General features: G+C 34.3%; 1 protein-coding gene across 2 annotated transcripts; it reads right to left on the bottom strand.

The window, feature by feature from the left end:
* Nucleotides 1–878: 878 nt before the first annotated feature.
* LOC135154241 (uncharacterized) lies at nucleotides 879–11,420 on the bottom strand. 2 transcript variants are annotated; one of them, XM_064099811.1, is made up of 6 exons: nucleotides 11,067–11,420; nucleotides 10,251–10,403; nucleotides 9,495–9,719; nucleotides 8,598–8,711; nucleotides 7,108–7,204; nucleotides 879–6,475 (listed from the first exon to the last, which is right to left on the bottom strand). In XM_064099811.1, the coding sequence occupies exons 2-6, from the start codon at nucleotides 10,389–10,391 to the stop codon at nucleotides 6,465–6,467; spliced, it is 588 nt and encodes a 195-aa protein (XP_063955881.1). In that variant the 5' UTR covers nucleotides 10,392–10,403; nucleotides 11,067–11,420; the 3' UTR covers nucleotides 879–6,464. The 2 variants fall into 2 exon arrangements, with proteins under 2 accessions (XP_063955881.1, XP_063955880.1); XM_064099810.1 differs by lacking the exon at nucleotides 11,067–11,420 and having other exon boundaries at nucleotides 10,251–10,448.
* Between the last annotated feature and the right edge of the window lie 2,774 nt (nucleotides 11,421–14,194).

Genomic DNA, 14,194 nt, shown 5'->3' with positions numbered 1-14,194 from the left:
ATGATGATGATGATGATGATGGTGATGGTGATGATGATGATGATGATGATGATGATTGTGATGATAATGTTGATGATCAATTAATCATGATGATGGTCATGTTAATGATGTACATGTACAGTTGTAAATAATGATGATCATTTTTATGATATTGAATTGATAGATGATGGTACAGAAGTTATGATATTAATGATAGATCTATGAACATCACTGAAAACAACATTAATGATGGGTTTTCTAAAATTGATGGTGATACTGATCAGAGCATGATGTCATTAAATGCAATATGCTCCCTATATGCTCCTTAAAATAAATATGAGCTTTGACACAACAGGAATGAAATGTGGTTTCATGATAATCGTTTCATAAAGTTTTAAAAAGTCATTATTGACTCAATTTCTTCAGTTGACAATTGAAGCGTGAAATTACATCAGAAGTCATTAATATAATCCAGGCACTATGTTTCTTCAGGTGACAATTATTGTTGAAGTGTGAGATTACATCAGTTATGCACATCATAATTGTACTCTCTCTCTCTCCCTCTCTGGCAAAAGAAGTATGGGACACGCTAACTTTGAGAAATGATAACAATCTCATGAAAAACTTCCCATTCTCGCGCGTTATATCCGCCCATTTGTTTTGTACACGGGGTGGAAGTGTGGGTATTGCAAATTACTCGTTTGTTTTGCACAGTATAACTTTGAAATTTTATATTTTTGAACAAAATTTGATGCTTTATCGCCTCAAATACTGAAATTCTTAATTCTTCCACGGAATTCCAATTCGCTACTCCTCTTTTCGTCAGTTTGAGAAACTTTCCCCTTATATATGAAAGACGTTAACAAGACCTGCCCCATATAGTATTGAAAAGAGAGAATAACGGATAATGGTAATTCAGCCTTACAAATTGGATTTCAATTTTTATTTTCTGTTCGATTTGAAAAATTCAAAAAATGCTCAACAGATAATTTATACATTACTCTTGAATACTACATTCTTTTTTTCTACCCAAACCGTAATTTTAATGAGAAAAACGGAAAATCCTGAAATTACATTTTAGGGAGTGTGGGCCACATTTTACAAATTTCAACCCATTCAGAAAACGAAAATTAATATTAGAGGGTTGAGAATTTAGTTGGAAGGGGTAGATATATCAAATATCTTCCAGAATCAGCGCTACTTGTTTCTGAAACTCTCTAAATTTGTCGCAATATTTTTTTGTTTTTTGTGGTTTTTGCTTACTGAAGTACACGAAAACTATGGGTAGGGAAGTGTGGGCCACCTTTTCAGATTAAGTTTGTGGACAAATGTTAAACAAAATTCGTCATAAAATGATTTGAATTCCATCTTTAGAATCTATATTATGAAATTAATGACAAATTTCGATCAAATTCTCCCCCAAATGCCTTGTTTGGATGATAGTTTTGAAGGATGTAAAATGGGAACAAGGGCGCCCCCATGGTTAAACCATTTGGACGGAAGTGTGTGCCAGATTTTCGACTGTGAATGGAAGTATGGGACACAATTTTAGTTGGGTTCATTAAAGTACATTTTGTTTGATTAATACTCCGGATTAAACATTTACCCTATAGTATGTTTCTTTTTGTATTTTTAATGAATGTGTGCAGTATTTCATTTAAATATTCACCCTGGGAGGGGAGGGGGTGTGTCATTGACGAAAAGGATATAAAATAGCGAGGGAGATTGGAATGCGGGAAAATTTTGCCTGAGTGGGGAAAATCGCCCCTTGCCAAATTTCTGTTTGATTCCAGACCTAGTCAAAGAAAATTGTTTCAAAACTTTCATCTTTTCAAAGATTTTATTTTATCCTGGTTATTTTTTACACTTTAAGGAATATAAAGAGGTTCCTTTTCTCAATTATTTTTATTTGGCCTTTTTTTCTTTTTTTTTCTTTTGGGGTCGGCTTTTGGGAAGCTGTAAATGCCATAAAAATGAATACCCCAAAAATTACTAGATTAGAAATCCTCTTTAAGGGTGTGAAAATGTGTGATTTAGAGTTTGCCGCTCTGAATAGGGTGTAAAATTATCCCTTGCTAAAATCCTCGTTAGGTGACTTTTATGAGGTAAGGGACGCGGATGTATCAAAAACACATACCCCATCCCCCCGGGAATATTCGGCCATGAAGTAACATGTATGCATCAACACATGTGTAAACATACCCTAAGACCCCTAAACACACAAACATACAACAATCTCAATTACACACCAAAGTGACGTAATTGTCAACTGAAAGTCAGAAATGCCCATCATTTCACAAATGTTTTAAAACAAGAGATGTAGACTTTATGACGATTTGAAAGTTTTCATGTTACATGGTTAATCTACAGAAAGTTTTTAGTCAATAGGATTTTTTTTCTTAAAACAAGCGATAAAAAAACTGGACATCTGATTATCTTTCTCTTTAAGGCAACTTTAATTATCCCTATTCCATTATTAGACCTGGGCGCTGTAACACAAATGTTAGCGATTAATTGCTAAATCAAATCAATCAGAATTGTTTCTTTGAAATTAGGGATCAATCGTTAACCACTGTGATACGGGCCTTAGCTTAAGAACAAATATGCACACACACATGAAAAACACACACACACACAAACATGCCTGCAAGAGATGCGAAATGTGACATTTGCATCACAAGTTCCCAGAATATTTACATTTATAATGTATGGGGGAGGGAGGGGAGATGTGTACTGCTTGTGTGGAAATGGGGCCGATTACGATGGTTCCATGACATTTACTCTGGCGACAATTGCTCCGCTTTAAATTCCTCACACTAACCAAATAACTAACTTCAACCCTGGATTTAACACTATGCCCAACATAAAACCCTATTGTAACCCTAACCCTTTATCTTAGACTAAAAAAAGCCCAGAGCAAGTGTCACAGAAGCAAATGTCGTGTCATCACTGGTTAGGACAAGTGGGTTCGATAGGGAGGTCACACAGTCAGAGGGACAAGCACTGAATCAGAATCTGTTAACATCTAGCAGATGGGTCTTTTATTAATAACTATTTAAAAATCAGACAGTACAATTAATGGCCTTTCATATAGGAGTTCACTAGAACTCACATTTCTACAGAGACATGGAGCAGGCATGCACCCTTTAAGGTTGAATCTTAATATTGTAAGAGCTATATATTATTAGCTCACTGGCTTATTCTTCAATCATAAGTGGGTCAAATTTGAACTTTTAAGTTTAAAGGATACGTAATCAAGCTAATTACTATAATTAATTGATGTAAATCATGAAATTAACACAATTGAAATTGTGACTGATGTATAGGAAATGAGGAGAAAAATATAGTTGTGGGTTACACCTTCAATAAAATTTAGAAGCTGCAAAAATTTCAAAAAGAAAGCACAAACTAATAAAGACTTCAGAGATAAATCAATCAATTGTTAATTATGACCTCATGGTTTTAATTTTGACAGCGTAGACTGACAGTGATAACTTTGATGTGTCAGAATCTTCAGATTATTCCGGTAACATAACAGAAAGCAAACACACCTTTTAATGCAATTTTAATCAATGAAAACTTGTTTGTAGCAATAAAGCCCTCATCTGATGCTATTTACCTTTTTTCTTAATGATACATCACACTGTGTCTGTGAAACAGTATATTAAACATATTTGGCTGGCACAAAAGTGTTCAGAAAATATTATTCCAAATTATCAAACAACATAACAGAAAGCAAACACACCTTTTAATGCAATTTTAATCAATGAAAACTTGTTTGTAGCAATAAAGCCCTCATCTGATGCTATTTACCTTTTTTCTTAATGATACATCACACTGTGTCTGTGAAACAGTATATTAAACATATTTGGCTGGCACAAAAGTGTTCAGAAAATATTATTCCAAATTATCAAACAAACTACTTGAGAATGAAACTGGTACAAGATCACACTAAACAGAGGCAATTGTACCCATACAATGTGTTTTGTGCATTGACATTCAATTGACCCAGTACCAAGAGACCATGTCCTGCAGAATGTTAAGAGGATATATTTAAAATATAACACTATAGAATAACATAAAGTATTTTTACCAGGCGTATAGATTTATTTATAACATGTTAGTTGTTTATGTTCACACTAAGTTTGAATAAGCTAAAGCAGTAATAAGAACTTTTCATTGTGCATTCACATTTTTTCTGTATTTATATGTTAAACTTGACTCTCAGTTTGTCAACCTGTGGTCCATTGGTCTTTGAGCCAAGAGGTGACAAATCCCACGATTTGAGTCAAATGAAATCATTTTTTATTCATAATATCATAATAACCACAGTAAATATATTATAATATACTGCTTAGTGTTTGCAAGTGTATTTATGCAACTAAAGGCAAGACTACATAATATTTTAGGGGTAAATCAAGCATTGATACACATTGATACAGATGATCGTGCCCAATTATTTTGGTAGAGTTATCCCTAACAAGTTATATATCACTGGAAAGGTCTCACTCTAAAGAGTTGAAATATGCATGTTATTTCCCTATAGGGTGTAGAGTTTATCTGATTCTCAGATTTATTGGGAAGTATTTTTTTTTCACAGTTTTCCACATATTTTAACCTAAAACTTTTTATGTCATTACCGTATGCCTTTTCTGATTGCATTTTTGAATTCCTCAGATAATTTCCTTTCAAGTATATATATACTTTTATGGGTATAGGATGTCATACATAAGAAAACAAATGCAATTTTATGAAACAGTGCGATTTTGGAGGAAAATTCGAGTTGTAATGGAAATGGGCCTCACTCAAAACGCATGGCCACATAATATTTTAAGGTGTCCATTTAATTGACCTGTATATCAAATGCTCATTTTCATGGGTATAATACCTTGCATTGTATACTTTTCTTCTAAGCATCAGAAAATACGAGCGTGTATTCAAAGAACTGAAAAATAGCAAATATAAGAGTACACGATCATATCATTCCTTGACACCTCTGGCTTTACATGTAATAGGTTCCACTGGTATCTAATAATAATCTGGTAACCTTACCTCTAGCTAAACCAAAATAAAGGCATCCCAATGATTTAATCATCATCTTGGATATGGGAAAATTAATATTTTGCTTGGATTTAACCATTCATGCTCAGTGACTCATTAATGCAATATGCAGAAATGGAAATCTTCTATTTGAAATCAATCAGATGCAATCACAATCCAAATAACTTGTTTGTGAAATAAAACAATCAGAGGAACTGCAATAATCAAAGGTTTTTATGTACAAAACACTAAGTATACTTCTATAGGGCGGTAACCTTCAGGCCCGAATTCACAAGGGTGGTTTTGAAAACCCACGGTTGAGTCCATGGTTTATGCAGATTTCCTGTTTAAATTATGCTTAATTTAGCGCGTATTGGGCGTGTGTATAAAAAATGTTCAATGCTGATGCGCGCATTTGTCACAATGCGCCAAATTGACGCCTGTTACCATGGTTAGATACGCTATTTTATTCATGAGTCCACTCTTCAAACAGTGGACTTATGAATAAAATAGCGTATCTAACCATGGTAACAGGCGTCAATTTGGCGCATTGTGACAAATGCGCGCATCAGCATTGAACATTTTTTATACACACGCCCAATACGCGCTAAATTAAGCGTAATTTAAACAGGAAATCTGCATAAACCATGGACTCAACCGTGGGTTTTCAAAACCACCTTTGAAAATTCGGGCCTCAATGTTCTCAAACTCATGACGAAAAACCTCCTTTTGATAACACTATACCCCGGATTTTCTCAATGAATTCTCTTCAAGTACGAAAACCCTACTGCCCAAAGCATGCAATGTAAGTATCAAAACACCTATTTCTTTACCTCGGTCCGAAGATAACACAACAGCCCGAGTGCGGTCCTGGAAAACATGTCGCCATTTTTTATTCACTTACTTTCCTTATTTCAAGGTTGATTTTCTTCGTTCGAAATTGAAAATGGGCTAGCATTAACTTTCTGAATACAATATGCCTTTGAAAACGTGATTAAATATCGAATACAATTATTTAATTCCGAAGGTCCTTCTACAGGCAGAGAAGACTTACGTAATAGCACAGCTGTTGTTTATCATTTCGTTCTTGGCTCAACGCTCATAATCTGGCCTGTGGGGATTACCTGGCCAAGCGGGGTTGATCAGGCGGATGTTTCATAAAGCTGTTCGTAAGTTAAGAGCGATTAGTGATCATGTCTTGCGGTAAATGGTACAAACCATTAGCGATAATCACCAGTCGTTGTTAAAGTCGCTCTTAACTTACGAACAGCTTTATGAAAAGACCCCCAGGGCTTGGAAATTATGTTTTAGATTTTCAAATGCAAAATGGGGTAAAATACCGCAGTTTGCAATCTGATCTGCGGTCCGTTCCCAAACGGGGGTAAGACGTAATGCTTGATGTGGGCTCATTGACTTCCAACACTTGCGGCAGATCTTGTCACATTTCACCAGATCTCTGTAAAAGACAAATTCAAAGTGCTTATCATCAATTTTGAATATATTATTTCTATTTTCAAGTAAGTTTGATTAACTTTTACCTCTTTTAACTTAGACAGAATTGATCAAGAAGGAATTAAACTTATTAGGGGGTTTCCAAATATTGCTCAGAAGTCAACATTTACTACATGTGGGAACAATATCTTATTCCTTTGACTTTGACCTTTCATTCAACATATCTTCTTATTCATAATCTTCCTTGCAAGTTACAAAACTACTGAGCATTCCTATCTCAAGTTGTATAAATGTATATCTTAAAATATAATATGTAATGGTCCACTGTATGAAAACATGCAACACTATTTTTATTATCTATCCAGTTGCCAGGAAGAGTTCTCTGTTCACAATACTGTACTTTTTTTTGGGGGGGGGGGGCTTAGGTCATTTAAAAATAATTAAAATATTTTTTATCACTTTAAATAATAAGTGATTGAAAATTAGTACACATTAATAGGAGTCAACATCCTTTGCCTGTCATAGAGCCTTTATATCACTAAAAAATGTTGAAAGGAATATCCATACAAGGATCTTCTAATAGAGAGACTTACACATGTATATATACTAGCAGTGATGCCATTAGATTTAGCTTACCTTCTCGCAGACCCAAGTTTCTGGCCTTGTCATAAAATTGTTGACTAGTAATCTTATCTCTCGTACTAGGCATTATTATTTTATAAGCCTCGTTGGTCTGACAAAAAAATGGGATACACAATCAAAATTAAAACAGCATAAACAAATTAGTCAATAGTAAAGGAAAGTACAGAAATGTGCAAATGTTTTTGCACAACAATGGGGAATGTCAGGTGCATTTCCAAACTTAATAAAAGAGAACAGGTAAAAAGAAGAATACATTAAAAAAAATAATTTTACCATGAATGTTTTCATTTGAACAATCACTGTAAAATATTGATAGAGTTGCATATCTCAAAATCTATAGATACTGTCTGACCTATGTATCTTCAAATGTGTTCATAACAGCCTGGAACCAACAAGGTTTGAACCACAAGCCCTGTGAAAATAATAAAATGCATCACCAGGCATCACTTCATTTGTGCCTTTTAGGGTAAAAGAAATTCATTTTGTGAGCTAACTTCTTGACAATTTGATGTGACAATAATTGTGAATGTTCATATTCACATTATCATATGTCTACATCCACCCAGAAGGCTAAGGAATCTCACACTTGTGTCATTGTATTGTAATGCAACCTGACTTTGCAAAAAACTTCAGGCTCTGTATTTTATTAATTCTGTGTGTGCTTAATTTACCAATCGGCATGATTGGTGGCTTGATTTATTTAATTCATGTTGGTTTTTTGGTGTCTGTGTGTGTTACTTCAAATTGTTCATTTTTACCTTTTCATGCTCAAGTACAGCTGCCAAATTTTGTAAAAGCCTGTCAGTACTTTGATGGATGAAAATCAGTAATTCTCAGAAGTGTAGTATATTATATCACAGACACTAATTTCTGAAATCAGTAGTTTGCTAGTGATAATCATTATTCTTCTCCTATTTAAATAGAAATTACTGAAGTACTAGTTGGCAGGTCTGCTCAAGGCATGAAAATAATATATCTTTCACTCAGTTTCTATCCAACAGAAGTAACCATTAACCTTATTGAGTTCACATACGATTTCAAAGGGAAAAGAATTGAAAAAATAAATAGGCGATTATTAGAACTTTGTGATTTTGAAACATAATACAAAAAACTCCAAAGAGTTCAGTTTTTTTCTCTCCCTAATTCACAAGTCTCCGGAACTGATTTAAATCTGTCATTTTTCTTTTAGAGGGGGCTATCAAAATCACATCACACTTCAAACGTACAAGTGAAATCAAACTGAATTAGATTGCACAAGCCATGCAAGTCTGCTAAAGTATTCAACACAACAGACATACATTGAAGTGATAATTTCTCATGCCATTGTGACTTAAAAAACATTGTGAAAAAAAAACATGCACCAATTCCAGTTTATAAAGTAGCATTTGGTTTAGAGAGAATACGCACATTGCACACTATATAGGATAATTATTAGAAATATTGTGAATAACATTTGAGTATTGATAAATTAATGTTGTACTCACTATATCCCTGAATTTTGGTTTTTTGACTACTGAGCATGTCCGATTCATGACAGCCATGATTGTCCTCTTCATGTCCTCAAGCTCCACTGATGTTAGTACGAAGCGGGATCTTGGCTGTAGGTACAAACATAGTAGAAAATAAAATATAAATCTTTTATTTTCAGTATTTTATTACTGATGTAAAACTTTAACAAAAATTGTGAAGGGGAAACAATTAGATGAGTATGTTCTTTCCTCAAAGGTGTGATTTCATCGCAATTGGAGACATCAAATTAATATCAGAGAAAGTTAGAAAGTAAATGCTTATGAATTTAATTTTAGTTGATAATTATGGATCCTTATATTAGCAGCTCTAGAATGAGCTTTGCTCAAAAGTCAACATGTTGGAATAATGTATTTTCAGATATTCTCTGTAATATGCATATTCAAATATATCGGGTATCATAAATAATATTTTAAGTGAATGAATATATTTTCAATGAATTAGTGACATATACAATTTCTTTAATACAAATATATATATATATATATATGCATGTTTTATTTCTGTACTTATATCAAAATAAATTTATCATTTACAAATAAAGAGTTTATTTGCAAAAACCAACAAGTTTGTCTTTTGTCAAATTGATGTATTCATAATCTAAGAGCAACAAAAACACAGAAAACAAGGATTTCTTTGCTATGTTTAAACATAATTTTACAAATACTGATTTATATGTAGTAAGAAATTTATAATTTGAAATGTTATATTTTACTCTCTATGAGAGTTACCTTACTTAAATAAAAAATAATAATTAAAAAAGAAAAAGAAAAAAACTTCATAAGGCATGGTCTTATTAAAAAAAAACATACTGATATGAAATACATAAACTTCATGTAGCATTAGTGACAAACCTTTTTTACTTCCTTTTGTTGAGAAAGCTCGTGACCTTCCTCATGGCCACAGGTCTCAGGAGCAGACTCAGAGGGGATGTTGGCTTGTGTATTTCCCTGGGCCTTCCTCTTCTTCATGCCTGCACTTTTTAGGGCGGTCGTCTGACTCGTTGATGGTCCAGCATGGACCTCTACATGGACATCTACAGGATGTTCAGGAGCAGTCTGCTCCTGCATTTCTGGCTGCTGTTGATTTTAAGGAAACATGTAGGATTTAATTTATGAATAGATATCAAATCTGAAGCATAATATATACGCAGGTTAAAATATGTACTGACCCCAATTAAAAGAATGTGTACTTTGCTCACTGATAGTACAATGGAGGCATATGGAGGATAAAATTGTTTGATTGAATTTGTAGTTGGTACAATTACCGAATAGCAAAATCAACTACTGGTAGTTAGGTTGTTAATTCATTTGTGTTCTTTTGTCTTTGAGTAAGCTCCACCGAGAAAGGTTCCACATGATCTATAACACATTGGTCCAGTGCTAATAATGCGCAAAATATTGCACATATTACTGGGATTGGATAAGATTAAGAAGTAAAATGAAATTTAAGGGTTAGATAAGAAATTAATGTTTTTTTTTTTTATTTGGCAGTTGCAAGTTTCTTAAAGCAAGAGTCATCTGAAAAAAGAAAAATTGTGAAAACATGTAATATTAGGGTAGCAATAACACATGTGATTTGATAATTATTGCATAATGAAGGATACATACCTGTCCAAGAAGAAGACTCCACACCTTATCGCGGCATTCGATGTTTTGGGAAGTCTTAAATCTTGCCGTGTAGTAATGCTCGGCAGTTTCTACGGAATGACACATGAAGGTTGCCACCTTCTTGCGCCACTCCGCAGACATCTCATCCCGTGCCTGCAACATAACAACAAAATTGAGAGAAATAACTTTCACATACAATGCCTTGGTACACCTCAAACTTCCCATTACAAGCCTTCCTTCAATACTGTACTCATTTATACATTACTTCCAAATGCAGTTTATTAAAGCTTGCTTTGATGGTTTGACTACCATGGTTTGACACACCAATTGGCAGATTTCGCCCAAGTGCTCTGGAAGGCACAAAGCTCTCGCCACGATTTTTCATGACTTTTCCTACAAGTTTCCTACAAATTTTGCCATCAAATTTGTGATGCCCGGGGTATGGTTCTAAAGTTAGATAATTATTTATTCATACATGTCAGACCAAAAATCACTCCAAAAAGTGATTTTGTGTACAGGAGAACTGCAATTTGACTCTTTTCACGTCATGGTTCATATATAAATATGCTTATATTTGCTCTCAATGGCTGAAATTGAATTGCTTTAGCAGTATTCTGTTTTATCAAATGCATGTCACATATTCCATCAAAAAATAAACTGCAACAAAAGAAAAAAAATATAAGAGTTGGTGGAGGGGGAGGGGTAAGGGTGGTGGTGTAAATGGCATTTTGTTCAGGCAATTCTGCCGTTCATTGCAAACGTATATGTACAGCGCACCTATTTTCATTCTCTGTGTCAAGGATGAATCTTACTTACCGCTGAGGCAACTGTCTTTCGGATGCTTCTCGTAGAGACCCCTCCCTGCAGCCCACATGCTCGCCAAGCCTCAGTTAACTCGCAGCTTGGTTTCAACACAGCCTTGCCATTATGGCCCAGAAAGTATGGCGCATTTACAAGATTATCTGATGGTGAGCTCTTTGGTGTGAGTTTACGCAACTCGTCATATAGCTGGAAATAATTGAAATGCTGGTCTTCAACCACAATTTCAGCTCTACCAAATGAAGACGACGTCTTGTGATCATGCACCTGGAATTAAAAGATAAAGAATATGTCTTTTCTCCTGATCCAAACCACCATGACCATTCATGGCATCCTATTTTGGGGTTTGGTTTTGTCTTTACAACTGATCCAGCTGCCTTTACAAAAAATAAGTGATATTCAGAATGGTAAGGAATCACATTGATTTGTATGGTTTTGTTATTGAGAGAAAAGATAGGAATAGGTATGGGGGAGGCGTAGCAATGGTCATTGCTGACGAGCTCAATTAATGTCGAAGAGTGGACCTAGAGAGCTCACATATTGAATCTAGATGGATTGAACTCAAGCTGCAAAACACAAATTTGATAGGAATTTTTTATCAGCCCCCACAATCCAATGTTGAATATCAGGACTTAATTGAGACTACAGTCTCACAGGCTATGAGAATAGAAGTATATGTCTTAGGAGATCTCAATTACAATACGCTTGATGTTAGAAAGGCTCAGTTTATAAAACAACTGTGTATCCAACAAACCTTTAACAGGTAATCGAATCTCTTACCCAGATAACTGGAAATAGCCAAAGTCTTCTTAATATTTTGTTAACTAATAACCCACTAAATGTCAAAGAAAGTAGAGTGGTATCCAATGGGTTAAGCGACCACAGCTTTGTGTATGTAGTGAGGAAACTTTATAGACCAACTTTGCTTCACAGAATGATTACTATTCGGTCTTTCAAAAAGTTTGACATAGATGCTTTTATTGGCGATCTGCAAGAGGTTGATTAGGAACCCTTTCTACAAAGTGTTAATGTTGAAGACGCATGGTAAGTTTGGAAAGAATTGTTATCAAAGGTGTGTGACAAACATGCTCCTATTGTTTCTATGAGAGCAAGATCGGCCAAAACCCCATGGGTAACAGATGATTTTGGACGCTATCCACAACATCATAAATGTTAAATTAATTATTATACGTTACACGTAACGAGTCTGCAGAATGTGCCCTAGTATGTGATGGAGTGTGTGTGTCTGTGTGTTTTTGATGAATCTGATGAAAGCACAGAGGGTTGGGATTTTTAAAGATTTATTTCTTGTATATTTTGTATATTATGTACTGTATATATTTATCATTATAATTTGTATGTACATGTATTTTAATTAACAGGGCCCAATAGTAAACCAGCTTTTTATTCATTGTTAATGTTTTTATCGTGTATAACTGAATTGCTTACCGTGTATAAAATGCGAAATAAATAGATGAAATAAACCAATTGAAAGAAATGGCAGAAAAGACTAGAAATAGAGATACATGGAAACAATTCAGAAGTATGAGAAATTTTGTGAATAATTTGAGGATGACTTAAGAGTTACTATCAGGAACAGATAATGCAAAAAAAGAATAATCCAAAGAAGCTATGTAAAATTCTCAAAATACTCACACTCTCAAACAAGAAGACTTATGTTATTAGGAGTGGTAATGGTACACAAGAAATCGATCAAGGAGTTCTTGCAGAAAAATTCAATGAATTTTTTTTCGACAGCTGGTATCAACTGTGTATCTTGGATTGATCATACATCAGTTCAAAGAAAGATGCTTAATCGGTCAGAGTCACAATTCAAACTTGACAAGTCGATGAGAAATTTATACGAAACAAGATAAAACAAGATAAACTCGGAGCTTGGCTTTATCAATGACTTCAACTCGGCCGAATGATGAGGATGTCTTGTGATCATGAGTTCTTTGATAATATTGATGTTCCTTGGTAGTATAGTGGAGATATATGTTCCTTGGTAATAAAGTGAAATTTGCTTTTATTACTCAAAAGAGCATCCTCAGTCATATGTTCTCATCTTATGCACTCATTCAATCTTTCTATAGATTCTGGCAAAATACCTGTGGAATGGAAACGTTCAAGAGTTACCCCTGTATACAGAGAGAGGACGGGGAGAAAGGGACGACATGTCCAATTATAGACCAATTTAAATTACTCCAATAACAATGAAGAACAGCGAGTTCTTTGCAATTTTAATGCTGTATGTATTTTTAATATATGTTGTATAAAATTTATATTCCACTAGACCCCTTCCTGCAGGCCATATGCCCTCCATGCCTCGGTAAACTCGGAGCTTGGCTTCAACAGTATGGGCAAGGAAATATGGTGCGTTTACAAGTTTATCTGACTGTGATCTATGATGGCGTTAGTTTACGCAACTCATCATAAAACTTGAAGTAATGGAAATGTTGTTCATCAATGACTTCAACTCGGCCGAATGATGAGGATGTCTTGTGATCATGAGTTCTTTGATAATATTGATGTTCCTTGGTAGTATAGTGGAGATATATGTTCCTTGGTAGTATAGTGAAATTTTTTTTTATAGGGGTAACACGATATTCGACTACATGTTCAGTATTTGAGTTCTGTTAATATGTCCTCTGTATTTCTAGTCGATTATTTACATAATTTCATCTAATATTTGGATTGACATCTAATCTTTGAATTGTTATTACAAATATTGTAACCATCCGTGGATTGTTTGAATGTATAACACTATACTGGAAAGAGTAACCTCCTATAAATATCTTGATGTATTCCTAGATCAATCCCTAGGCCTTCAGCAAAATGGTTCTCTATACATTCCAATATTTAAATTCAGCGGAGAGATCATTTGGAAGGTATGCATTCCTGACTTAGGTAGAATAGTTTTCAAGATAGCTTAATTTAAATGTTGTGATGAATCAGCCTTGCAATGCCAAGGCCACTTTTAAATTGAAAAGTTGGTCATCATTACATTGATTCAAACCATTTTGAATGTGCGTATGCAAGAGCCTAAAAAAAAAATGATGCGAATCGAAATAGTGAAATCAACATTTCATACAAGTTGTTGTTGTTGTTGAATATGATGGCGC

The sequence above is a fragment of the Lytechinus pictus genome, chromosome 5, assembly GCF_037042905.1.
Source record: "Lytechinus pictus isolate F3 Inbred chromosome 5, Lp3.0, whole genome shotgun sequence".
Lineage (NCBI taxonomy): Eukaryota > Metazoa > Echinodermata > Echinoidea > Temnopleuroida > Toxopneustidae > Lytechinus > Lytechinus pictus.
The sequence above is the reverse complement of the archived record's forward strand: the minus strand, read 5'-3'. Positions and strand labels throughout refer to the sequence as shown.